General features: G+C 36.5%; 1 protein-coding gene across 4 annotated transcripts in view; it reads right to left on the bottom strand.

Annotated features, from left to right (window-relative positions):
- Nucleotides 1-27045, bottom strand: part of sbf2 (SET binding factor 2) — a 309070-nt gene that overhangs the window by 76262 nt on the left and 205763 nt on the right. For all 4 annotated transcript variants that reach the window (XM_056462363.1, XM_056462364.1, XM_056462365.1 and 1 more), the window contains exons 18-22: nucleotides 23066-23236; nucleotides 19499-19770; nucleotides 6815-6987; nucleotides 6553-6626; nucleotides 1488-1683 (exon numbers count right to left, since the gene is read on the bottom strand). In XM_056462363.1, coding sequence (XP_056318338.1) covers nucleotides 1488-1683; nucleotides 6553-6626; nucleotides 6815-6987; nucleotides 19499-19770; nucleotides 23066-23236 — 886 coding nt within the window. The remainder of the gene's footprint in view (nucleotides 1-1487; nucleotides 1684-6552; nucleotides 6627-6814; nucleotides 6988-19498; nucleotides 19771-23065; nucleotides 23237-27045) is intronic.

Raw genomic sequence — 27045 nt, 5'->3', positions numbered from 1 at the left:
TAATTTGCCAGGAGTATGAATAATTTATGTGTATATACAGTTGAAGTCAGAATTATTAGCCCCCCTGTTTATTTTTTTCCCAAATTTCTGTTTAACACAGAGAAGATTTTATCAACACATTTCTAAACATAATAGTTTTAATAACTCATTTCTAATAACTGATTTCTTTTATCTTGACAGTTTTTATCATGATGACAGTAAATAATATTTGACTAGGTATTTATCAAGACACTTCACTACAGCTTAAAGTGACATTTAAAGGCTTAACTAGGTTAATTAGGTTAACTAGGCAGGCTAGGGTAATTAGGCAAGTTAATGTACAATGATGGTTTGTTCTGTAGACAGTCGAAAAAACAAATAGCTTATATGGGCTAATAATATTGACCTTAAAATGGTGTTTAAAAAATGTAAAACTGCTTTTATTCTAGCCAAAATAAAACAAATAAGTTTTCTCCAGAAGAAAAAAAATATTATTAGATATATATACAGTTGAAGTCAGAATTATTAGCCCCTCTTTGAATTTTTCTTTCTTTTTTAAACGTTTCCCAAATTATGTTTAACAGAGCAATGAAATTTTCACAGTATGTCTGATAATATTTTTTCTTCTGGAGAAAGAAGAAATTTTATTTTGGCTTGAATAAAAAAAATTTTATGAACCATTTTAAGGTCATAATTATTAGCCCCTTTAAGCAAATGTTTTTTCAACTGTCTACAGAACAAACCATCGTTATACAATAAGTTGCCTAATTACCCTATCCCGCCTAGTTAACCTAATTAACCTAGTTAAGCCTTTAAATGTCACTTTAAGCTGTATGGAAGTGTCTTGAAAAATATCTAGTCAAATTTTATTTACTGTCATCATGGCAAAGATAAAATAAATCAGTTATTAGAAATGAGTTATTAAAACTATTATGTTTAGAAATGTCTTGAAAAAATCTTCTCTCCGTTAAACAGAAATTGGGGAAAAAATAAACAGCTAATAATTCAGGGGGGCTAATAATTCTGACTTCAACTATATATATATGCACACAAACGTGCACATGCACTATATATTTTGTATATAATGCAAGTATTGTATTTATCCGTATTCATTTTAATTAAAGTTACTGCATTTCACATTTTTTTTTACATATAGAGTATAATAATAACAATAATAATAAAAATAATAATAATAAAAATAATAATAATAATACCTATATTGTAGTCCACATTAAAGTGTATCATATTTAAATGTGTTCAATTTTTAAAACAGATTTAACTAAAAATATCCTAATTTTTGAACAGCTGGATTTGCAACTCCACCATGGAGAGAAAATTACAACAAAATGTAATAAATCATTTTCTGAGGGAACTTTTCTAAACAATTTTAATCATAATTACATACAGTAATAGAATGAAAAACAAACAAAAAATTAAAAGAAAAAAAGGAATATATCACGCTACGATAATATGTTACATTTAAGAGAAGCGAAGTAAAAAGTCTTTACCTAGCGGGTCATGAGGAGTCCCTTTAAAAACGATGCGGTATGTGGTGAGGAACAGAGCTCCCTCTGCTGGCAGAATGTGTGGTCCTCCCAGAAGTCCTCCAGTGGCCTCCTCTCGACCGTCAGGATCCAAAACCACCCGCAGACCCTCAGACACCAGCTCCTCCCCCGGCAGCAAAACAGGACGCAGGATCTTGGGCTGGAAAAAAATGTATGATCATGTGTATGGCATATATGATATATAAAGTTGAAGTCCGAATTATTAGCCCCCCTTTGATTTTTTTTTTTCATTTTTAAATATTTCCCAAATTATGTTTAACAGAGCAAGGAATTTTTCACAGTATGTCTGATAATAATTTATCTTCTGGAGAAAGTCTTATTTGTTTTATTTCGGCTAGAAGAAAAGCAGTTTTGATTTTTTTTAAAAACATTTTAAGGTCAAAATTATTAGCCCCTTTAAGCTATATATTTTTTCGATAGTCTACAGAACAAACCATCGTTATACAATAACTTGCCTAATTACCCTAACCTGCCTAGTTAACCTAATTAACCTAGTTAAGCCTTTAAATGTCACTTTAAGCTGTATAGAAGTGTCTTGAAAAATATCTAGTCAAATATTATGTACTGTCATCATGGTGAAGATAAAATAAATCAGTTATTAGAAATGAGTTATTAAAACTATTATGTTTAGAAATGTGTTGAAAAAAATCTGCTCTCCGTTAAACAGAAATTGGGGAAAAAATAATTCAGGGGGGCTAATAATTCTGACTTCAACTGTATGTTTACCAATAAACACCTTAACCACACTAGCAGGGTAATCTTAAGTTATTTTGTGTGATAGTCAAATATATTCTCAATAAATAAAAACAGAAAAGGTTTTAAACTTATTTTGTCCCCCTCAGTCTCAAGCCCCATGCAGCTACATTGACATACAACCATAGACATCCCAGCAGGCACAGGATGTCAACATGACGTCAGATTGACGTTGTACCCCAACATCATGGGGACATTGCATTTTGGGAGGAAATGAAAAGCGTGTTGACATAAGAACCCGACGTCAGTGTCCAACGTTGGAAAAACGTTGGATTTGGTCATTTTCCAACATAACCTAAAAACAACCTAATATCAACATCAAATGATGTTGCAGCTTGACGTTGTGTGGACATTACCACATTGACGTCCATCAGACGTTGGATTTTGGTTGGTTCGCCATACCTGACGAATAAATGTCAGTATTTGAGGTCAATATGATGTTGGTTTAAAATGTTTGCTCAACGTTGGCTTTTGTTCACTTTCCAACACAACCTAAAATCAACCTAAAATCAACTTAAAATCAACCAAATATCAACATCATTTGACGTCGTTATTGAACTTCAAAATAACATTGTCCTTAGACGCTGGCAAGACATTGAATTTTAATTACCCGACATCACGACCTAAATCTAACCAAATATTAATGTCTTATGAAGTTGTGTGCCTGCTGGGATGTTTCAGTGTCTTAGAAAATTTAAATCAATATATTGACATGTGTAAGCAAGTAAACAAGATGTGTACACATGTGTATAGCAAGTAAACAAAATCCAGTTCTTGTGAACAACTAGTTATTTCAGTGACTTTAAATTTTTTTCACTAACCAAGCATACAACCATCTTTCTCAAAAACACAATCTTGTATATAAATGTTGTTGACATATTATTGTAGCCCAGTTTATGCTGTTACAGTGTTATTAGACTTTAGTCGCTTAAATGTTTATAAGCATCTGAAAAAGCACAAATGTCAGGGCACAACTTCACCAGTCCCCCAAAACCTCCTCAGACTCCTTTGTGCTTTAGTGCCCCAGCAGTGCTGATATCCAGCCGTATTGCACTGCTAAGAGTGTGATATTGCGATTATACAACAGTTTGACGGCATAATCGTGTGTATAAAACAGAAAATCCAAAACAGAGATTCTAAAAATCCTTTTGTAAGAGAAACTACTTTCTTCCGCAATTCAATCTGCTGAAGACCAGGAGCAAATGCATCTGGGGATGTTCACTACATATCACTACACTGTTATTTAGTTTGCACTAACAAATGATCCCCCTGATGATTGCGTAGGCATTAATTAAGTTAAATTCCAGGCACAATAATCAAGCCTCGTGTGTTTATCACCAGAGACACAACCCATTAAGTTTTACACTGTCCAGACGGCATGGTTTGGCTCTGCGCTGGTGTCATTATCTAGGCCATTAGTTCAATTCAGAAGCGTGACAAGAACTGCAACAGACCCTACTTTTAATAAAATACATGAATAAATAAAACAAGTGGGAACTACAGCAAGTATTTGCTATGTGGAAATCTGTGAACCACTTCACACTAGGGATGCCAGTTGGGATCTCCATCAGTTTCTTCGCTGGAACTGCACACTAATAAACAAATCTACCACGGCTTCTCTTGGTTTGTTTTCACTGTTTGGACAGTGGGATATTATCCAGCTCAGAGTTCCTTCTTCAAGCAAAAGCCCTGCACACAAGACAGATCGCCACGTACACCTGATATTATCATGTATATCAACTCTTTTTCCAGAGAGAATATTTTGATTACAGCACATACATATAAAGATTACAAATAAAACAAGATTTTGGTGCTATTTTGATGCGTTTAACTTTTAAATATTGAACTTCAATATCGAAATGTGTTTATTTAAGTGATGGGCAAAGACAAATCGTGATTATTCTGATCCACAATAAAAGTTTTTTTATATTACATAATATATGTGTGGCGACACGGTGGTGCAGTGGGTAGCACGATCGCCTCACAGCAAGAAGGTCGCTGGTTCAAGCCTCAGCTGGGTCAGTTGGCATTTCTGTGTGGAGTTTGCATGTTCTCCCTGTGTTCACGTGGGTTTCCTCCAGGTGCTCCGGTTTCCCCCATAGTCCAAAGACATGCGGCATAGGTAAATTGGGTGAGCTAAATTGTCCGTAGTGTATGTGTGTGAATGCGAGTGTGTGGGTGTTTCCCAGTGATGGGTTGCAGCTAGAAGGGCATCCGCTGCGTAAAAAAATATGCTGGATAAGTTGGCGGTTCATTCCGCTGTGGCGACCCCGGATTGATGAAGGGACTGAGCCGAAAAGAGAATGAATGAATAATATATGTGTGTGTATTATATATATGTACTATGTATATGTACACACTCATAAATACAAAAACAAAACTACATGTACAATTTTAATTTCAATTATAAAACTGTACAATTTCTTTTACATATTTTAAATATATACTTAAATTGCATCATATACATCTATATCTTATATCGAAATATAAATAAACATTGTAAAATTGTGAAATGTTATTGGACTATAAAATAACTGTTCAAAAGCAGTTTATAAATAAATGCAATAATTTATTCCAGTGGTTAAAGATGAGTCACATGATCCTTCTGAAATCCTTCTAATATTAATTGATTAATTATTATTATTATTATTATCATCAATGTAATAATAATAAAAGAAATAATGACTGGAGTAATAATTTCAATTATTCAAACATACAATAAGAAAGCAGTTTTAAAATTGTAATAAATTCTTACACTTTTTTACATTTAATAAATGAGCTAATTTTCTTTAAAGAAAAAAAAAACAGTATCTCAAACTCTTGACTTTTGAATATACTAGTGATGCATGGATGACGGTTATATCCGTGGGTCGGGTGGATCGGGTTATAAATTTGTTAAAGCAGAAATGGACACGAAACAGATCATTCTGTTTTAACGAAGTCGTTAAGGAAGTTGAATAAAGTTTAAGCGTTTAGGCTAAAGTGGCACTGTTTTTGTTATCTGTTTTGAGTAACAAACTTTTGGTTTTATAAATAAATGTTCATTTAAAACAGCATATTATTTTACGATTAGAGATGCGCATATTACCTCACTGAATCTGCTGTTAATAACAAACGATCTATGCTGACCTATCATCATGCTTAAAACAAAGAATAAGAACTATTAAAGTGACGATCAGTTGCACTACGGGTGCATATATATGTATGCACACACGCGCACACACATACACACAGTATGTTCGATAATATATATTTTTTTCAGGATGGGTTCGGGTGACCGCGCGTCCAACACTATATATATATATATATATATATATGGGATGCGCGGTCACCTGAAATAAAACAAATAACCCGAATTCGCAGCTTCATACTAATCATTCACCCACCCGTACATATAATTTTATCTGATATATATATACAGTTGAAGTCAGAATTATTAGCCCCCCTGAATTACATTTTTGCCCAGCACTAACTTATTTAAATTAGTTAGTGAAAAAAGGCTTCAAATATGTAATACGATAACAATTGTACAAAGCTAAATACATATGTAACCACTGTTAATCTGTTTTAGCCACTTCTATACGTAGTCAAAAGTGCATCTGATTGGAACGCTTATGAAGTGTAAACATTCAAGCAGTTGGATGGTTTTCCGTTCTCTGCTTATTGAACTGACATGTGATTGTTATAGTCCATGCTATGAGAAAATACACCAAAACAAGGTATTACAAAAATGTACAACAACAAAAAGTTGAATTAGTTCAAATTTGCAGACATCCACATTTTTTAAAATTTTTTTATTGGGGTTATACTCAAAGTAAACATCATAAGGATTTGTGCGTCACACTGAACCCTCCATTAAAAGAACATTCCACGTTTTGGGGGGTGGAAATAGGGTAACTTTACAACTCCCCTAGAGTTTTACAATTGTTCAAAATATTCTGTCAGTCTTTGGGTCTGGTGCAAGAACTTTTAGCTTAGCTTAGCATAGATCATTGAATCAGATTAGACCATTAGCATCTCAATCTAAAATAATTTTCCACAAGTTCCAATAGTTTTCCTATTTAAAGCTTGCCTCTACTGTAGTTACATTGTGTACTACTGCTGACATAAAATAAATAGTGTTTTCTAGGCCCATATATCTAGGAACTATACACTAATTCTGGGGTAATAATCAAGGAATTTTACTGGCGTACCATGACCAAGTGAACAATGAGATGCTTTGGATAGCTTTCACCAGTGGAGAATGAGGTCTTACCTTATGAATGGGCGGCAATCTTCTGCTTTCTCTGTGAACCACCTCTAGAGTCTCCATCTGCATTGCCACAATACCTGAACAAACAGTAAAATACCTTGAGAAAGGTGTAGGCTGTGTAGGTTTATATGGGTTCACTACATTTTCATGTAAACAAACAGCCAAACTGCGTAGAAAAAACTGCCAAAAATACTTGTGTTTGTGTGGATAAGGCCTTAGAAAAGTATACATATGCTGCTGTGTGAATGCATACACACTGTTTTACCTGGAATCATACTATGCAGGCTCTTGATATGATCCTGAGTCACTCCGCTTTCTGTGCACACCTTGTCGATGAAGCGAGAGATGAATCTCCCCACAGAGTTAGCGACGTCACTGGTTTCAGAGTCCTCAAATCCACTCTCGGTGTCAAAACTTTCAGCCACACTTCCTGCAATACTGTTTATTTCACAAGAAGAAAAAAGATTCAATTGTAGACTTCAACACAACCAATAAAAGCTAAAGCATTTTCAATACTCTTAAAATAACACACAGCTATTCATGGAGGCTTTGATGTAATTTCGCTGCTTTAGTTTTCCGCCATCAACACAATTCAATGTCTGTTTAGTCTGTCAGCACACAATTGGTCTGAAATACCACGGTTAGGAAGCAGAGAGATTCTGGATTCAGCATGCATTGTGCTCAAAAAGTGATGTAATTCCTCAACACTGTTTTCAAACGAGACTAGTTCCTGATATTTCAGGCAGCAAAAAAACAACAACAACAACAAAAAAAAAAAAAACAGACAACACTGGGTATCAATAATCAAAGCAGTTTTTTACAACTCATTTAAGACTTTTTTTGTTGCATACTTTGGCCAGTCTGCAATGATGTGCTCAATTAAATACAGTCAGCTGAAAAATCTATTATTCCTTATTTCATTTCATGCTTTTTATTGTATTATTACATACATTTTTGAAGATAAACACAACAAGACAGATTCAAATTTTGAAGATAAAACCTCAGATGAACACATGACACTCACATTGTGTCATTATACAGTTTTATTTTAATGTGGCTATTTTACAGTCTGACAGAAAAAAAATAAACAATCTGTTTGATTACTTACAAATGTAATCCCAAACCTCCTCTCGATCAAAGACACGATTTGTCAAATTATCCGGGAAATTCCCTAACCCCCCATGCAAGCAAATGTATGCTAAATCACTTAACTTATCAACCACCGCTTATTAAAAATCCTCTTCAAACTTTCAGTGTGTGCAGTTATTTATGGAGCTCAAAATATGCCAAAACAATCTGAATTTGAATTGTGTTCATTTGATTTATTAACATATGTAATTTAAAGTTCACTTTAACCGAAAGCTGCGACTGTTATTCTTCCGTATTATGACGCAGTTCCTAGAGAAACGTAATATTAAATGAGAAAACAGTGGGCGTGGCTTGTTTTTCTACTGCGAGCTGATTGGATGTAGTAAAGTAGGGGTTTAATTTGGAAAGTTCTGGAAAAGGGTTTTAGAAAAGTTAATACAACCTAACAGACACCTCCTCTTCACTACTTCTGCTTGTTGTCAAAACTGACACCTGGATGGGCGTAGTTAAGTATATTAGCCACGCCCAATACCTTAGACAGACGTAATCTGACAATTTAACTGAAAACAAACAGGAAGTGCATTTTCAGATTTCAATTAAAGATTTCAAAGGCAAACTTTTTTTTTTATGAGATGAACAGATGAATTGTTTATCAAAAAAGTGTGAGCTAATAAAATCACACTTTAATATGGTTTGACTTTTCGGTGAGCATCTACTCTTCTCTGTTGAATCTGAATTTCACTATTTGAGTTTCTGGTTTTGAATTTTAGAATATTGAATTTGATGCAGTGAATTACTTCATCTTAAAGAATTGAAACTGTATTTTTACAAACTGGATATCTGCAGTCTAGGAATTCAGAACAATAACAACAACAAAATCTGTTTAAAAACACGTCAACAAAAATCTGCCTTAAAAAATGTAGTCTAAATGTAATCTAAAATTTCAGATGTTCGATATTCAAGTTAAGAAATTCAAAATCAAATGAAGAAATTAAAATTCAAAACAATTTTAATGGCATGTAATATTCAGTTTTATTCAAATACAAATGTCAATAATTCAAATGAACACAATTCCAATTCAGATCGTTTTGGCATATTTTAAGCTCCATATTTACTTAATATGGTTTGACTTTTCAGTGATCAACTAAACTTCCCTTCTGAATCTGAATTTACCAATCTAAACTTTGGATTTAGTTTTATTCAATTACAATTGTCAATAATTCAAATGAACACAGTTCAAATTCAGATTGTTTTGGCATATTTTGAGCTCCATATTTATTTAATATAGTTTGACTTTTCGGTGATCACGTACTCTTTCCCAGTTGAATCTGAATTTCACAACCTGAATTTCTGGTTCAGTTTTATTCAATTACAATTGTCAATAATTCAAATGAGCACAATACAAATTCAGATCGTTTTGGCATATTTTGAGCTCCATAGTCATTGGCCTTAAAAAGCTTCAGAGGAAAAGACGAGAACAGGAGGACGGAAAGATTAACTCTGGAGATATGAATTTGGCTGAACATCACCACCTATTCGGCTATGAAGCCTCCCAAAACTCACACATTTTATTATTATTACTAGCAAACCTTTTTTTTTTTGGTTATGCTCGAGTGCTTCCTTCACAAACGGCCAACTCATTTCATCCTTCAGCTGAAGCAGAGGAGCTTTCAGGCTACTGGAGCGATTGAGGAGGATGTGGTGTAAAAATGGACCTTTGAGGACCTACTTTTTTGGTCACTGATTGAATCTGTTAATTTTGTTTTGTTAAAGACGCTAAGAAACAATCGAGCTGATTTATACTGGAATAGACGTTTCGTAACCATTGAGAAGCCCAAGTGAAAGGACAACCTACAGCCCTGTCTTTTTCGTTTTTAAGTGATCTACGCCAGAAGTACTTGAGCACCAGTGACCTGCAAAAGTCTTCAGACCCGTAGCCAGTTCTCTCACACTACCAATCACAAATGACACACTGAAAGTTTGCTTCTCTCTGACGGTTTTATGCAGAGGAACCGAGACTGATTTGAATTACTTAAACTGTTATGCAATGCTATAAAACAACGTAAGCCTGAAATATGCGGTTTGTAGAAGTGTTTTGATATTTTTAAGAACCACATTTGACCACAGAAAATATCACTGATTATATTTGATTTAAGCTTCCTTGTGTATCATATGTGATTCATACAGCTGTATACAGTGCATCCGGAAAGTATAGAGCTTCACTTTTTCCACATTTTTTTGTTACAGCCTTATTCCAAAATGGATTAAATTCATTTATTTCCTCAAAATTCTACACACAATACCCCATATAATGACAATGTGAAAAAAGATTTTTGAAATTGTTGCAAATTTATTAAAAATAAAAACTATGAAAAATCACATGTACATAAGTATTCACAGCCTTTGCCGTGAAGTTCTAAATTGAGCTCAAGTACGTTCTGTTTCCACTGATCATTCTTGAGATGTTTCAGCAGCTTAATTGGAGTTCACCTGCGGTAAATTCAGTTGATTATACATGATTTGAAAAGGCATACACCAGTCTATATAAGGTCCCAGGGTTGACAGTGCATGTCAAAGCACAAACCAAGCGTGAAGACAAAGGAATTGTCTGTAGACCTCCGAGACAGGATTGTTTTGAGGCACAAGGCTGGGGAAGGTTACAGAAAAATTTCTGCTGCTCTGAAAGTACCAATGAGCACAGTGGCCTCCATCATCCGTAAGTGGAAGATGTTTGGAACCACCAGGACTCTTCCTAGAGCTGGCCCGCCATCTAAGCTGAGTGATCAGACCCAATCAGACCCGTATAGTAGAGTGGCCAGACATAAATTCTCTGGTCTGATGAGACTAAAATTGAACTCTTTGGAGTGAATGCCAGGCGTTACGTTTGGAGAAAACCAGGCCCCACTCATCACTAGGCTAATACCATCCCTACAAATCCCTACACCATGTGTAGCATGGTGGTGGAAGCATCATGCTGTGGGGATGTTTTTCAGCAGCAGGAACAGGAAGACTAGTCAGGATAGAGGGAAAGATGAATACAGAAATGTACAGAGACATCCTGAATGAAAACCTGCTTCAGGGTGCTCTTGACCTCAGACTGGGGCGACGGTTCATCTTCCAGCAGGACAATGACCCAAAGCACACCACCAAAATATCAATGGAGTGGCTTCACAACAACTCTGTGAATGTCCTTGAGTGGCCCAGCCAGAGCCCAGACCTAAATCCTATTGAACATCTCTGGAGAGATCTGAAAATGGCTGTACACCGTCGCTTCCCATCCAACCTGATAGAGCTTGAGAGGTACTGCAAAGAGGAATGGGCAAAAATTCCCAAAGACAGGTGTGCCAAGCTTGTGGCATCATATTCAAAAAGACTTGAAATTGCTGCCAAAGGTGCATCAACAAAGTATTGAGCAAAGGCTGTGAATACTTATGTACACGTGATATTTCAGGTTTTTTATTGTAGAATTTTGAGGAAATAAATGAATTTAATCCATTTGGAATTAGGCTGTAACATAAAATAATGTGGAAAAAGTGAAGCGCTATGAATACTTTCCGGATGCACTGTATATTCACAAAATACATGTATTGGCTCTATGTATTTAAAAAATCATATGGGTTTGAAATGACACTGAATGCTTGCTTCTTTCTGACGGTTTTAATGCTGAAGAAGTGAACCTGATTTGAATTACTTTCAAATTGTTATTTGATGCTATAAAACAACATAAGCCTGTAATATGCGCTTTGTAGAAGTGTTTTGCTATTTTTAAGAACCACATTTGAACCATGTTTCCACCATTTTTTAAAATTGCAACACATTTAGGCAGAAAACATTGCTGATTCTACTTGATTTAAGCTTCCTTGGTTGCCTTTTTACCATTTATGTATGTTTCTTCAGTAAAGTGAAAGACAGCTTTGAGTTTCACTAAAAAGTATGTTTCAATGTTTAAAAAAAAAACATATGGGTTTGAAAGGACACAAGTTTGCTTTTCTCTGACTTCTCTGTTTTATTCAGAAGTACTGAACTTTGAAGAACTTACTTGTACATGTGATTCATTCAAAGTATGTCTTTTTTCCCCCAAAGAACCTAAAGTTTATTATTTCATATGGAGATGTATGGCTTGTGTGCGCAAATAGCAAGTGACGTAAATGCATTTTCCAGGTGTACCTACTGCGTAATGACCTAAAAACATATTTTCATATTAATTAAAATGCAAAAACGTGAGGTGTCATGACACATAAGTAGTGACTAAAACTCTCACTGCTAATAAAAAACAACTATACAATCTGTGTTTGGGTCCTAAGCTCTAACTATGATATCCAGCTGCAAGCAATAGTCCGCCTTCTTATGTTATGTTTACACCAGATGCGGAAGAATAGTGAAGCGCGAGTGATTCACATATTAAGTCAATCCCAAGATACGATCAGACGTGCTATTCCTGTGAATGAGGCGGCACAGATGATGCGAATGACAGCGCGAATTGAGGATTTTGGCTGTTTGATGACCTTAATGTGTGATTCTGCTTTAACCAATCAGGAGCTTGCTCTAGTAGGGTAGTGATTATGAGGTAGTGCCTGTATTTTGTGTCCTGAGGGGAAATCCTCCTGCTGACATGGGACAACAGCTCATTAAACTCAGTCGGAAGTACTGCAGAAAGCGTTCATCATCCAGGCACAGCTTATGGAGAAGTTGATGATTTCATCAAGCTGGGTGCACCTTTGAAAAATGTATTGCACCCAGACATGGCACCGAACAAACGCTGTTTTTTAGCCTACTTAAAATCTAAATATGTAAAGTGGATTTGACGCGCAAATTAAGTGAATTTAAGGGCAAATGATGTGAGTAAACTCAAATTATTCACGCGTCTAATTACAAGCCGCATTTTATCATAGCTCATTTACAAAATGAAAATGTCATCCAAATGCATTATCGCTCATTTTTTTGGTTGCATCAATTAAAAAAATATTTGAATGTACTGTAGGTTAAACTAGTGCATTTTACATACTTCAAAAATGTTAAATTAAAGGCCTCAAGTTGGAAACGCAACTGAAAAAACAGCTTTATTTCTTCCGTCAGTTTTCTGATGGGTAGATCTCGTCTTTCCTCAAGGCTGAGGTTAGAGATCCTGAAGCAGCTGTATCTATTCGCAAGATTCGTGCCACAACACACGATTCATATGGATTTGTTTTATTACGCCTCAATGTTTTTGAATCTATTGGTTTCTCTCAATTACCATTGTTTGAAATGACATAATGAAAGTTTGTTTCTCTGCGACAGCTTTATTCCAAAGAGCTGCAACTGATTTGAATAATTTTAGAGTGTTATGTAATGTTTTAAAACAACACCAGCCTGAAAAAATGAGGCTTGCTTGAGTTTTAGCAGTTTTAAAAGCCATATTTGACTGTTTTGAACACTTTCGTTTCACAATATTTAAAAATGGCCACACCTTTAGGCAGAAAACATATCAGATTGGCCAAGCTTTCCACTTTCTTGTTTATCACATGTGATTCATTCGAAATATGTGTTTGTTTATTATTATAGAATAAGAAACTGCATCTATTCGAAAGATTTGTGCCACAGCACTTGATTCATACTCTAAAAAATGACATTTCCTGTTTGTTCAAGCTACTTGAGCTGAAACTACACAATTCTTGAGTTCTTTTGGTAACAACTTAACTGTTTTAAGTTCAATCCACTTACATTTCTTAAAATTAATAAGTTAGCTTAATTATCTCATGTTGTGGGCGGCGCAGAGGGTATCGCGTTCGCCTCACAGCAAGAAAGTCACTGGTTCGAGCCTCGGCTGGGTCAGTTGGCAATTCTGTGTGGAGTTTGCATGTTCTCCCTGTGTTCGTGTGGGTTTCCTCTGGTTGCTTCGGCTTCCCCCACAGTCCAAAGACCTATAGCCATTCACCTATAGTCCAAGTGGTATAGGTGAATTGGGTAAGCTAAATTGGCCGTAGTGTATGTGTGTGAATGAGAGAGTATGGATGTTTCCCAGTGATGGGTTGCAGCTGGAAGGGCAACCGCTGCGTAAAACGTGCTGGATTAGTTGGCGGTTCATTCTGCTGTGACGAGCCCAGATTAATAAAGGGACTAAGCTGAAAAGAAAATGAATAAATGTATTAATTGTTTCCTTTTACATTTTATTTTTTTCTCTGTTTTTAGTACTCCTATGTACATCACTTTGGCCAACATCTGTTGTTTTTAAATGTGCTTTATAAAATAATACTGTATTGTATTATATTGTATTGTATTACTTACATTTACTTTTAGTCATTTAGCAGACGCTTTTATCCAAAGCGACTTACAAATGAGGACAAGGAAGCAATTTACACAACTATAAGAGCAGAAGTGAACAAGTGCTATAGACAAGTTTCAGGTGTGTAAAGTCTAAGAAGCAAAGCATTAGTAATGTTTTTTTGAGAGAGAGAGAGAGAGAGAGAGAGAGAGAGAGAGAGAGAGAGAGAGAGAGAGAGAGAGAGAGAGAGAGAGAGTACAGTTAGTGGTATAGCCAGAGAGGCAGTTACAGGTTAGGAAGGAAAGTGGAGACTAAACAGTTGAGTTTTTAGACGTTTCTTGAAGACAGCAAGTGACTCTGCTGTTCTGATGTAGTTAGGGAGTTCATTCCACCAACTGGGCAGATTGAATGTGAGAGTTCGGGAAAGTGATTTCTTCCCTCTTAGGGATGGAACAACGAGGCCACGTTCATTCACAGAACGCAAGTTTCTGGAGGGCACATAAATCTGCAGAAGTGAGAGCAGATAAGAAGGAGCAAAGCCAGAGGTCGCTTTGTAAGCAAACATCAGAGCTTTGAATTTGATGCGAGCAGCAACTGGCAGCCAGTGCAAACGGGTGAGTAGCGGAGTGACATGTGCTCTTTTGGGTTCATCAAAGACCACTCATGCTGCTGCGTTCTGAAGCAGCTGAAGAGGTTTGATAGAATTAGCTGGAAGCCCGGCTAGTAGAGAGTTGCAATAATCCAGTTTGGAGAGAACAAGAGCTTGAACAATAAGTTGAGCTGCATGTTCAGATAGGAAGGGTCGGACCTTTCTGATGTTATAGAGTGCGAATCTGCAAGATCGAGCAGTTCTAGAAATGTGGTCAGAGAAGTTTAGTTGGTCATCAATCGTTACTCCAAGGCTTTTTACCATTTTGGATGCATATTTTGATTACATAGGCAGGTCCTAGGGGATGTATTGCATTAACCAACCTTTACAGTTAAGAACACGAAATATTATTTAAACCCATTACTATTTACATAAAATGGTTATTTTATCTCACAACTTTTCCCTCACAAATGCAAATTTGGACTTTGTTTTAAATTGAAAAAATAGTGCGTTTTATAATTCTGGACAGAAGAAGTGTGCATATAACGCTATTCTGTGCCGAAAGGAAAAAATAGAGTGATGAGTCCTTTTTCTTATCTGTTTTGAGAGATATAATGTTGGAATTGCGAGAATAAAGTCACAATTTAAAAATATAAGCTTAAACGTACCTTTACTTTTGTGGTTTGAATGTTTATGTGATACACCATTGTGTACTCACAATATTAATGTTTGTTTCATTATTAATGTATTTATTCATTTATTTATTTATTTATTTATTTATTTATTTATTTATATACTGTCAAAAGTAATTTATCATCACTACTAATGACTGTGTTTGAAACAAAATAACATCAGCGGTTGCGAAAGCTTGCGCTTTGGGTTACCATGGCGATACTCGTTGTGTTTACTTCAGATGCTACTATGCTGCGCCTGGGGAAAGACACTGAAGTCTCAATGTGATTTTGTTTCTCCTGATAATTCAGGTATGTTTCATTAAAAGTCAATATGTTTATTATAATTCATGTAAAAACATGTGAGTACACATTTCCTATTTAAAGTGAATGGCTTATTTACAGTTGTTTATTGAGTAGCGCGATTCAGATGAAAGTACCTGTAAAATGACAGTTGGTTTGAGTTATGTTTGTTATAACTGACTCCCCAGTAAATAATATGTATTTTACTCAGTATGTGATCATTGAACAGAAAATGACTTATTTGTATTTAATGGTTGTATATTTGCTAATGTATAAAGTTTATGAGAGTAGAGAGTAACATTGGGAATTGGTGTCAAGTGTAACTGTTACATTTAAATGATACAAATAACAGACGCATGATTTTTCTGTGAGCTTAGTAGTTTTATGGTAAATGGTTATAAACAGATAATCATACTGATAAATATACAGAAGGTATAATATTTATATGTGTTAATGATAAGAGAGTACAGAGTGTATAAACATTTGAAGAATTCATTGTGGTAAAAAAAAGAGAATAACAAAGAGAACAAAACTGAATGTTGGATTAATTGAAACATGATTTGTCAGGATATATTTTCAGTACATGATTTGTGAAGACATGTTTGCTATATTATGACTGTTAATAAACAGATGCTACTATGCTGCGCCTGGGGAAAGACACTAAAGGCTCAATGTGATTTTGTTTCTCCTGATAATTCAGGCACTTTTAATCTGCCTACGAGTTCCGCTGCCGGGACCCGTAACATTTACAGAACTGCAATTAGTCTATTATCATGGGTTAAACTTTACACTTGGCAAACTTTAAATCATCTTTTTCACAGTGTTTCTTTTGTCTTATTTTATTCCATGCTCTTAATACTGAGACCTGATAAACAGTATGCATCTCCTTCACACATGATTGGTTGCCCTCTATATGAGTTTTCCTTAATCGCACAAAGAGTTCTGTGTGACGAACTATATTAATCAGTCTCCGGGTGATTTGATACAATGAATCAGACTTCCTGATTTGTCCCATGAAACACACATTACTGTACTGTATGTATGCATTTGCTGTGCTCCAGCTTCAGATTCTCCAACTTGCACAACGGACCATTAAACTGAGGGGATTTTATGTGGAGAAAGTGTGTAAGATATTGTAATCATTTGCAGGTAGAGGTCAGCTGGAAGGCGAATGAGTGCGCAGAGAACGTTTTGAGAAGCTACGAAACAAATATTTAAGGATTAAATGGCACATTAAATTTTATGGCACATTCATTTAATTATATGTTTAAAATATACTTTTGAAGTCAAAATGATTAGCCCTTCTGTGAATTATTTTCCAAATATTTCCCAAATTATATTTAACAGAGCAAAGCATTTTTCACAGTATTTGCTATAATATTTTTTCTGGTGGAGAAAGTCTTATTTGTTTTAATTCGGTTAGAATAAAGCAGTTTTTAATAAAAAAATAAAATAAAATAAAACATTTTAAGGTCAATATTGTTAAGCTACTTAAGCTGTATTTTTTTCTCGATAGTCTACAGAACAAACCATCCTTAAACAATGACTTGCCTAATTAACCTTGTTAATCTAGTTAAGGCTTTAAATGTCACTTGAAGCTGAATACTATTATCTTGAAAAATATCTAGCAAAATATTATGTACTGTCATCATGGCAAAGATAAAATAAATCAGTTAGAAATGAGTTATTAAAACTATTATGTTTAGAAATGTGCTGAAAAAATCTCTCCGTTAAACAGAAATTGGGGAAAAATATTAATAATTCTAGGAGGGCTAATATATAGTAGAAATCAGATTCAATCAATCAATCAATCAATCAATCAATCAATCTATCTATCTATCTATCTATCTATCTATCTATCTATCTATTTATCTATCTATCTATCTATCTATCTATCTATCTATCTATCTATCTATCTATCTATCTATCTATCTATCTATCTATCTATCTATCTATCTATCTATCTATCTATCTATCTATCTATCATAGGTGGGCATAGTTAAGTTTTTTTAAATGTAGATTAATCTAGATTAAAACGGCTCATTTGAATTCTGCCGAAGGCATTCAGAATATGTGTGCTGAAATGAGTTATTAAAACTATTATGTTTAGATAAGGCATTCAGAATATGTGTGCTACCCAAATAATAAATCTTTGAGAATGGGTTTCTCGAGCCAGGTGACGCATTAGACCTGGGGCTCATCTCCTGTTTCTAAAATGCATCACAAACTGCTTGCGAAACTGCTCTACTATGATAATTGGTGATGAAAATAAATGATGATCAATAAGATGTACTTGTGTTAACTAACTGTTTATTCAGTTAAACATGAATGTTGAACTGTAGGCCTACATAAGCTCCAAACAGTGATTTCATACTTGCTTTTGATGTCCGTACATACAGAAAATGCTGCTTCGCAAAGGCAAATTCATAGAGCACTGAATGTGTGTCAAACATTGTTTACATGGGCAACAATACTTTAATACGATTTTAATATGATTAAAACAATACTCTGATTAAGAGTCTACCATGTAAACAGCGATTTTTGATTACCTTAATGCGACTTAAGTCATAACTGAACCAAACAGAAATGGAATTAAGATATGTGGAGTATGAATATATAAGTGGCATTACTGAAGTAAACACTGCAATCAAACTATTACCGTCATGTAGGACTTTTCTAGGAGTTAAAGTGAAACTGACGAACTGCAGTTAAAGTCAAGCATCCTGCTGATTTAATTCAGAAAGGCACTTGTTTGTCAGACGGCTCACCGGTCAGGTATACATCTGCGCTAAAATATCAAGGTGAAAGTCATCATAGCTTGCGTAGAATAGACCCAGCTCCCAGCCCAACTTTGAGAATGGATTAACGGTGCTATTTTATCGTGCGATAAGTGTCTCTCTCTCTATATATATATATATATATATATATGGGGTGGCACAGTAAGTAGTGCTTTCGCCTCACAGCAAGAAGGTCGCTGATTCGAGCCTTGGCTGGGTCAGTTGGCGTTTCTGTGTGGAGTGTGCATGTTCTCCCTGCGTTCGCGTGGGTTTCCTCCGGGTGCACCGGTTTCCCCCACAGTCCAAAGACATGCGGTACAGGTGAAATGGGAAGGCTAAATTTACCGTAGTGTATGAGTGTGTATGGATGTTTCCCAAAGATGGGTTGCGCCTGGAAGGGCATCCGCTGCGTAAAACATATGCTGGATAAGTTGGCGGTTCATTCCATATATATATATAAATAAATAATGGCATAGATCAGAGGCCCAATCCCAATTTTACCCCTTAGCCCTTCCCCTAACCCCTCGTTTTGGCCGTTCCCGTGAAAGGGTAGGGGTGTCCAAATTCTCTTTATCTTGAAGGCGTAGGGCTAAGGGCAAGGGGTAGATAGCCCCTTTGAATGAAGATTTTTTCAGGACCACACTCGAAACCAGGGGGTAAGAAAATTTCCCAGAATACACCACCTACAACAGCAGGATAGCTGCACCCGGAGGTAAGGAGATTCACAAATTAGTATTTTTTTTGTCATTATTACGAATTTTAATCATCCTTCATCCTTTAAAAAAAAATGCTAAAATAAAAACCGATAAATCTCACTGTCTATAATCCACAATTCTAACTCCAGTAAAGCAGTCTCACAACATTCTGTCACTTGATGACACTGGAATACCCTCTCAGAAGAGTCTAGTGGCTGGGAACGAGCTTTTTACAGTGTCTGCTATAATGTTTATGTTGTTTTTGTGTGTTTTTATAGATGAATATGGCCACTGTGTAAATGCACAGCACAGTTAAGATCTTATTGGCACATTATATCGTTATAACATGATATCATTGCCTTCAGTGATTTCCTGAAGATAAATACCAAAAAATAAACCAACTGGAATAACTACAGCAGTCGCGATCGTCTGATCTCATATGAAGCAAGAGATCACAATGACATATGATGACGTGTGCAGGTGCTGTAGTGCTGTCCCAATTCTTAGAAGTTAATTTTGAAGCCAAGGAAAAGGTGAAGGGGTACAAAAATAGAATTAGGATTGGGACTTAAAGTGGGTCTTGCCTGTTTGTGAGGATGCTGTTGCTCCCGCTCTCCCAGTCGGCCGCAGGATTGGAGCGCAGGAGCTTGTTTTTGCTGGTGTCCAATGGGACGAGCAGGTAAACCATCAGGCTGGCGTAATGGATGGCCTGACTGAACACTGTGCTCTCCTCACTCTTCACCAGCTCAAGCTGCTTCTCTTTGCTCAGGCCGGGCCAAGCACGCAACTGCTCTGCTGCGAGATCCATGGCCGTCCGTTCTGACTGACCCGCTGCTGTCGACAATGTACTCAGTTCCTGACAAAGACATGAGAAACCAGGGTTAAAGGACATTTACCTCACACAGTGCAACACTATCTTCACGTAGAGTCAATCAGGTTGTAGGTTGTGGTTGTTAAGGTTGTTGATTGTTGCACATCCAATGGCAGATTTAGTCACGAACGATATGGGCGATCAGCCAGGGTGGCATCTTGCAAGGGGTGCCTCTAAACCCTCAATCCCGTCTGCCAACCTTCGTCAACCACTCTCTACACACAAAGAAAATTCCACTCCCGCTCTTCACCTTCGTCAGGGTCCCCCAACCCCCTCATTCTTCACCTTTGTTACCATACACAACCCCCCCATTTTTATCTTCGTCAACCAATCAGAGGCAAAATAACGACTTATGCAAATTACCACCAAACTTTAGACAATTAAAAGTAATATTTGACCAAATTTTCGTAAGATATGACATGTTAGATCTTCCCGCTCTGAATAAGTCACAGGCAGAGAGAAAGGGGCTTCATGCAGGGGATATACAGTATATTGTGTGTGCCTGTAATGACACTGTCATATCTCATAGCTCATAGTAACATGTGCTAGCTACCTCTTCACAATGTTTCAATAAATCAATAGTTTTCAGCATATTGGTGAGTTGGTTATTCAACATCAGCTCCCTGATAAAGCACATGTCTGTGTCCTTGAGATCACACTCATTCACAATTGTCACTGAGTTGCTTTGGTTACCGCTAATTGTTTAAGGGTTGCGCATTTATTTCGAACTGTGATCAAAACTGACTGGAACTACCTGTGAATTGAACAATTTTAAGTGTAGATTGTTTTGTTTTTGAGGTTGGTCAATAAGCATTTCAAATGAGGATATTTATTTTATTATATATTTAAAATGATTTAAGCTATTATAACATAAAATAAACAAATATAATTGTGGGGGTTTTGCAGTTTTTAAGGTATTTTGAATGAATTAAATAAAATTAGATGTCAATTTTATGTCATTTTAAATGTATTATTTTACATTTGATCAAGTTACATTAGATCTGTCAATGTGTGTTGTTTTCTTGATTTTGTTTTGGGGGTTGGTCAATTAGCATTTTCCAATTGGCATTTTTTTAATTATCTATAAATGTTGATTGCATAGGTTTCTTGTGGTATACTTGATATCAAATTATTCCTTGGGTCATGCCGAAAACATTGATACCAAACATGCCATATTTGGGCAAATTTACTGTCTGCCATTTTGATTTTGTTCAAAACTTTCTTTTGCGAACTCCTCCTTGACCGTTGATTCAATTGTCACCAAATTTGACTCTAATCATCTTCAGGCCATGCTGACCAAAATTTATGGAAATCATATAGATCAGCTAAATGGTTTTCGTTTACAGCATTGACAAATACTACTAGCTGGACATCAACAGTATAACTCTGCAATGCTTAAACATATTGACACTGCTCTTTAGCTCAGTCATTGGCAAATCACAATGACCCCAACAAATAAATTTGGTAACAGCACCACCTAGTGCTAGTCACTAGACCGTTCACTAACGATCATTAATAAATCATAAACTTGCTAATAATTTTAGACTGCATTTGTTTATTTGTTGCTTTTAGCCTCTGAACTGCTTTGCTCATTCTGCCTCTGGAATGCTTTGCTCATTCTGCCTCTGGACTGCTTTGCTCATTCTGCCTCTGGACTGCTTTGCTCATTCTGCCTCTGAATTGCTTTTCTCATTCTGCCTCTGGACTGCTTTTCTCATTCTGCCTCTGGACTGCTTTGCTCGTTCTGCCTCTGGACTGCTTTGCTCGTTCTGCCTCTGGACTGCTTTGCTCGTTCCTCCTCTGGACTGCTTTGCTCGTTCTGCCTCTGGACTGCTTTACTCGTTCTGCCTCTGGACTGCTTTGCTCGTTCTGCCTCTGGACTGCTTTACTCATTCTGCCTCTGGACTGCTTTGCTCGTTCTGCCTCTGGACTGCTTTGCTCATTCTGCTTCTGGACTGCTTTGCTCATTCTGCCTCTGGACTGCTTTGCTCATTCTGCCTCTGAAGTGCTTGGCCCCTTAAGTGCTGCTTGCAGCTATATTTGTTTTTGGGGTTGGTCAATTAGCATTTGGCATATTTTGTAATTATTTATTTATTTATAATGATTTAAACTAATATTACATAAAATGTACATACATATAATGCCAATCTTTGCAGTTTCTAATGTATTTTGGGAACGATTATATTACATTAGATCTTTTATATAGCTTGTAATGTATTTTGAATGAATTTCATTACATTAGATTAAGTCATATTAGATCTGCCAATGTGTCAGTTTTTTGTTTTTAGGATAAGCTTTTTCAAATTGGCGATTTTTAAAATAATTTATTTATAACAATATAAGCTATTTTGACATCAAATAAACAAATACAATTGTGGTTATTGCAGTTTTTATTGTTTTTTTTTAACGAATAACACAAAATTTGATGATTCATCTCATATTTAATGCATTTTTGAATGACTTATATTACATTAGATCAAGTTATATTAGATCTGCCAATGTGTGTTGTTTTTTTTGTTTTTAGGATTTGTCAATAAGCTTTTTCAAATTAGCATTTTTAAAAATAATACGTTAATAATATTTTACGCTAATATGACATACAATAAACAATCATAATTTGGGTTATTTTATTACTTATTTAACCAGAAAGTCACACTGAGATACAATATCTCTTCTACCAGGGAGTCCTGGTCAAGACAGCCAGCATGGGACAGAATTACAGAAAAATACATATTACAACACAGACACACAAAAATAACATAAACCATAATCAATTATTAGGCAGACTTTAAGATATTTTTTAAATATAGTGACAGATGTTTCAGATTCGATATATAGCATATCTTGAAGCTCATTCCATTCATATGGAGCATACTCTATATTCAATAATGGTGTCACGGTGGCGCAGTGGGTAGCACAATCGCCTCACAGCAAGAAGGTCGCAGGCTCGAGCCCCAGCTGGGTCAGTTGGCATTTCTGTGTGAAGTTTAAATGTTCTCCCCGTGTTGGCGTGGGTTTTCTCTGGGTGCTTCGGTTTCCCCCACAGTCCAAAGACATGCGCTATAGGTGATTTGAATAAAACCAAATTGGCCATAGTGTATGAGTGTGAACGAGTGAGTACGGGTTTTCCAGTATTATGTTGCGGCTGGAAGGGCATCTGCTGTGCAAAACTTGTGCTGGATAAGTTGGCGATTCATTCTGCTGTGGAACCCCTGATTAATAAAGGGACAAAGCCGAAAAAGAAAACGATTGAATGAACTTCAATACTTCAAGCCTTTACCTTGATCTTGGCAGTGATGAGTGGTTTGTCCTCAGGGGCAGTGAGGTAAAGCGCTCTGATCTGGTTTTGCACCTCCGAGTAGAAAGTGGCCTCCCAGAACTGCTGATTGGTCCAGATGGGATGCTCCTGGATGCAGGTGTAGGCGAACTGATCCACTCCAGTTGCCAGTTTCTGCAAGCAAAAAGATGGATCAGTAGGAGACATAACGAGAACTAAACTCTGGCAGTCTGCTAAAATAAACACAGAGCCCGCTACTGTCTATATAACAGGTCAAATCAGCCAAGCCGAGCTCCTCACCGCTCATGAAACCAACTGGGCTGTACTAGGCTTGTAAAGGAGTCCATTAAAAAGCATGGTAAAAACAGGAAAGCAGCACATAGTTGCCAAAGGTTTCTAGGAGCAATCAGTCATTTTTAGTGGCCGTAATGCTCTCAACACATACAGTAGGCCTCATATGGAGAGAAACTGCGAGGCAAGACTTTGAAAACATGGCTCTTGTGTTATTTTGTGCTCTTCGAAGCAAACCAGATCACCCGAGGGCTGCTCACTGACTCTGAAGGCCATCTGTTGAAACTATAAAGGCTGAGTTTTTTTGTATTTGCACATGTGGATACAGAATCTTAAAGACACATGACGTCTTTCTCACCTTCTATTGGCCTGTACGGCTCACACCTCCGATTAGCTTACCATCCAATGTCTTCTTCACAAAACACTTGAGTAAGAGTTATGACAAACTGTCTTTGCTACTTAGTTTCCCAAAAGCTAACCAAACCACAATCACAAGTGAAATGACAGACGGAAAGAGGGAATGAAAGAGAAAGTGAGGAGCGATGGAAAGACAGAGACGATCTTTATAAGAAACGAGAACACATTTTGGCTATGTCTTAGAATGCATACTTTTTAAGGCACTAAAAGCATGTGCTTCATTGGTGATAAACAAATACACAACCTAATGAAAGTATTGTCGTTGATCCCAGTTGTAATACCAACAAATAATAACTTCTAGTTGATCATTTGGAAAAGTGGCAGATGGTAGATTTTTCTGATGTTGAACTGCATCCCAATCATCACAAATACTGCAGAAAACTGGAACCTGGAACTACTGGAACCCGCATGGACACAAGATTTTCACAGAAATCAGTCAAGTTTGGTAAAGGAAAAATCATGGTTTGGGGTTACTTTCAGTATGGGGGTGTGCGAGAGATCTGCAGAGTGGATGGCAACATCAACAGCCTGAGATTTCAAAACATTTGTGCTGCACATTACATTACAAACTGCAGAAGAGGGCAAATTCTTCAGCAGGATAGCGCTCCTCATACTTCAGCCTTCACATCAAAGTTCCTGAAAGCAAAGAAGGTCAAGGTGCTCTAGGGTTGGCCAGCCCAGTTACCAGTTTAAACATTATTGAGCATGTCTGGGGAAAGATGGAGGAGGCACTGAAGATGAATTCACATAATCTTGATGAACTCTGGGAGTCCTGCATGAACGCTTTCTTTGCCATTCCAGATGACTTATCAATAAGTAATTTGAGTCATTGCAGAGATGTATGGATGCAGTCCTGCAAGGTCATGGGAGTCATTCACAATATTCATTCTTTTTCTTCTGCACCATGACTTTATATTCTATACTGGACATTATTTTTTAAGTGACAGACTTTTGTCCAAGCAAAGTCAGACCTTACTGTCCTAATTAAACAATTAAAAATCAAGGCATGATTATATTTTATTTTAATAAAATAAGCGTAATCTAGAGGCCTTTGCCTTTCATTAAAGCCACTTCTGATACCAATTGATCAACTAGAAGTCAAGTTATAATTTGTAGTCCCTAGACTTGCACAGGCAACAAGACTTTTGTCAGGTAATGTAGGAACTTGATCATGCAGAAAAAAAACACATTACGTTAATAATGGAAGTTACATTTTATTGCCACAGAATCTTTTGCCAATCATAACAACTCAAAATGTCAACCTCCCGTGAATGAAAGCTGGTTTGTTTATGGTCCAAGGTGGTCTTCCAACTTCAACCATTATTTTATACACCAAGGCCAACCTGTTGCCCCAAGCGCAACAATACTGTAGCAAAATTTTACCAAAAATCAACAGGAAAAAAGACAATTGCCTGAATGAATTTGAACATCTTGGAATACTCCATTGAAAACGGACATGGTGTGTGGTGCATGAAATGCATATAAAATACATAAGTGACATCAACATACATCAACCACTATGGTATACACCAGAGCTTCTCAAACTCCGGACTCCGGTCTGGACCGTGAGAGGATTCAATCAGGACCCGACTTCATTTTGTATAGCATGACTGTGCGTAAAGGATTCAAATTGTGAATTTCCTTTATTGATAAATGCATAAACCTTGTAAGTCAACAGTTTAATTGTTTGTAGTTTTGCTTAAAAAAATATGGGCCGCAATAAAATCTAAGGCAAAATATTCAGTTTTCCTCTGTGACTCTTGTCATGACATCCAGGTATTATAGGGGGCTTCACATGATCGAGCGCTCACCTGCTTTAATGCACCGCAGCAAAGTGATCATTTGAATGGATGAAGATGTTGGTCTCATGGAAAAGAAAACTTGATGAAGAGAATAGACAGTTCAAAGTTAAAACAGATAGATAAGTATGCATTTATTTTGCCACAAGCCAACACAAAGGCATTCTGCTTGATTTGTAATGAGACAACTGGAGTTTATAAAGAGTGGAAACGTGGAACGCAACTATGAAACAAGGACAGACATTTTGAACAGCAGTATCCACAAAATACAGATATAAGGGACGCAACGCTATAACACCTAAAGATTTCATTACACACCTTTTGTATTTTTCTTTTTATTTGGAGAGAGGTCTGGATGCAGACCTGGTGCAATTGGCCAGCATGCAATGCTGTTTAATGTCCACCCCTAACCCTACCCTTCGGGTGATGTCGCTAGCTCCAATTGAGTGTATTAGGTCTGACATTGCATCTCTGAGATATGCAATCTCAGCTTGCATATCATCATGGCTGCATCCAGATATTATTGGCCTACCTTTGCGTTGTGTTTTGTCCAAACATGCACTTATATTAGTGTTTTTTCCACGTTTACATTGTATTGAATGTGTTTTGAATGCAAATGCCACTTTATTTAAAGAAAAATAAATAGTGTTGACTTGTGATGCATGTTCATTCATTCATTTACTCACTCACTCATTCATTCATTCATTTTCTTTTTGGCTTAAACCCTTTATTAATCAGGAATGAACCACCAACTTATGCAGCATATGTTTTACGCAGGGGATGCCCTTCCAGCTGCAAGCCATCACTGGTAAACAGCCATACACTCATGCAGAAACTCACATTCACTATGGCCAATTTAGCTTATTCAATTCACTTATAGCGCATGTCTTTGGACTGTGGGGGAAAATGGAGCACCCAAAGGAAACCCATGCCAACACGGGGAGAACATGCAAACTCCACACAGAAATGCCAACTGACCCAGCCAAGCTCGAACCAGTGATCTTCATGCTGTGAGGCGATTGTGCTACCCACTGCGCCACCGTGATGCATGTTATGGATGTTTAATAAAACCAAGTTATGTAAAATCAATTGTTTCGGAACTTTGACCTAAATAAAAAGTCAAATTTGGACCTTTTAATGTAGACTTTGAGAACCCCTGGCATCCACTAAGGCTGACCTGTTGACCCAAGCATGATAATACTTTACTGTAGCTAAATTTCTCCAAAAAATTAAATAGAAAAAATTAAATACTCCATTTAAATGCATGAAATGTATACAAAATACAAAAGAGAACCATTTCAAGATCACCTTAGCAAGCACCTACTACTTTTTCTGTAAATCCACTCCCGTTAACGTATATCTACAGCCAGTTCCACTTTGATATATATACATTTTCCTTAAGTATGGCTCTTGATCACTTGGAAATGACCAGCACAGACATTAATGGGAGGCTTTGGACAGTTTATCCTTCCCTAT

Source organism: Danio aesculapii, chromosome 7 (assembly GCF_903798145.1).
Source record: "Danio aesculapii chromosome 7, fDanAes4.1, whole genome shotgun sequence".
NCBI classification, from domain to species: Eukaryota; Metazoa; Chordata; class Actinopteri; order Cypriniformes; family Danionidae; genus Danio; species Danio aesculapii.
The sequence above is the reverse complement of the archived record's forward strand: the minus strand, read 5'-3'. Positions and strand labels throughout refer to the sequence as shown.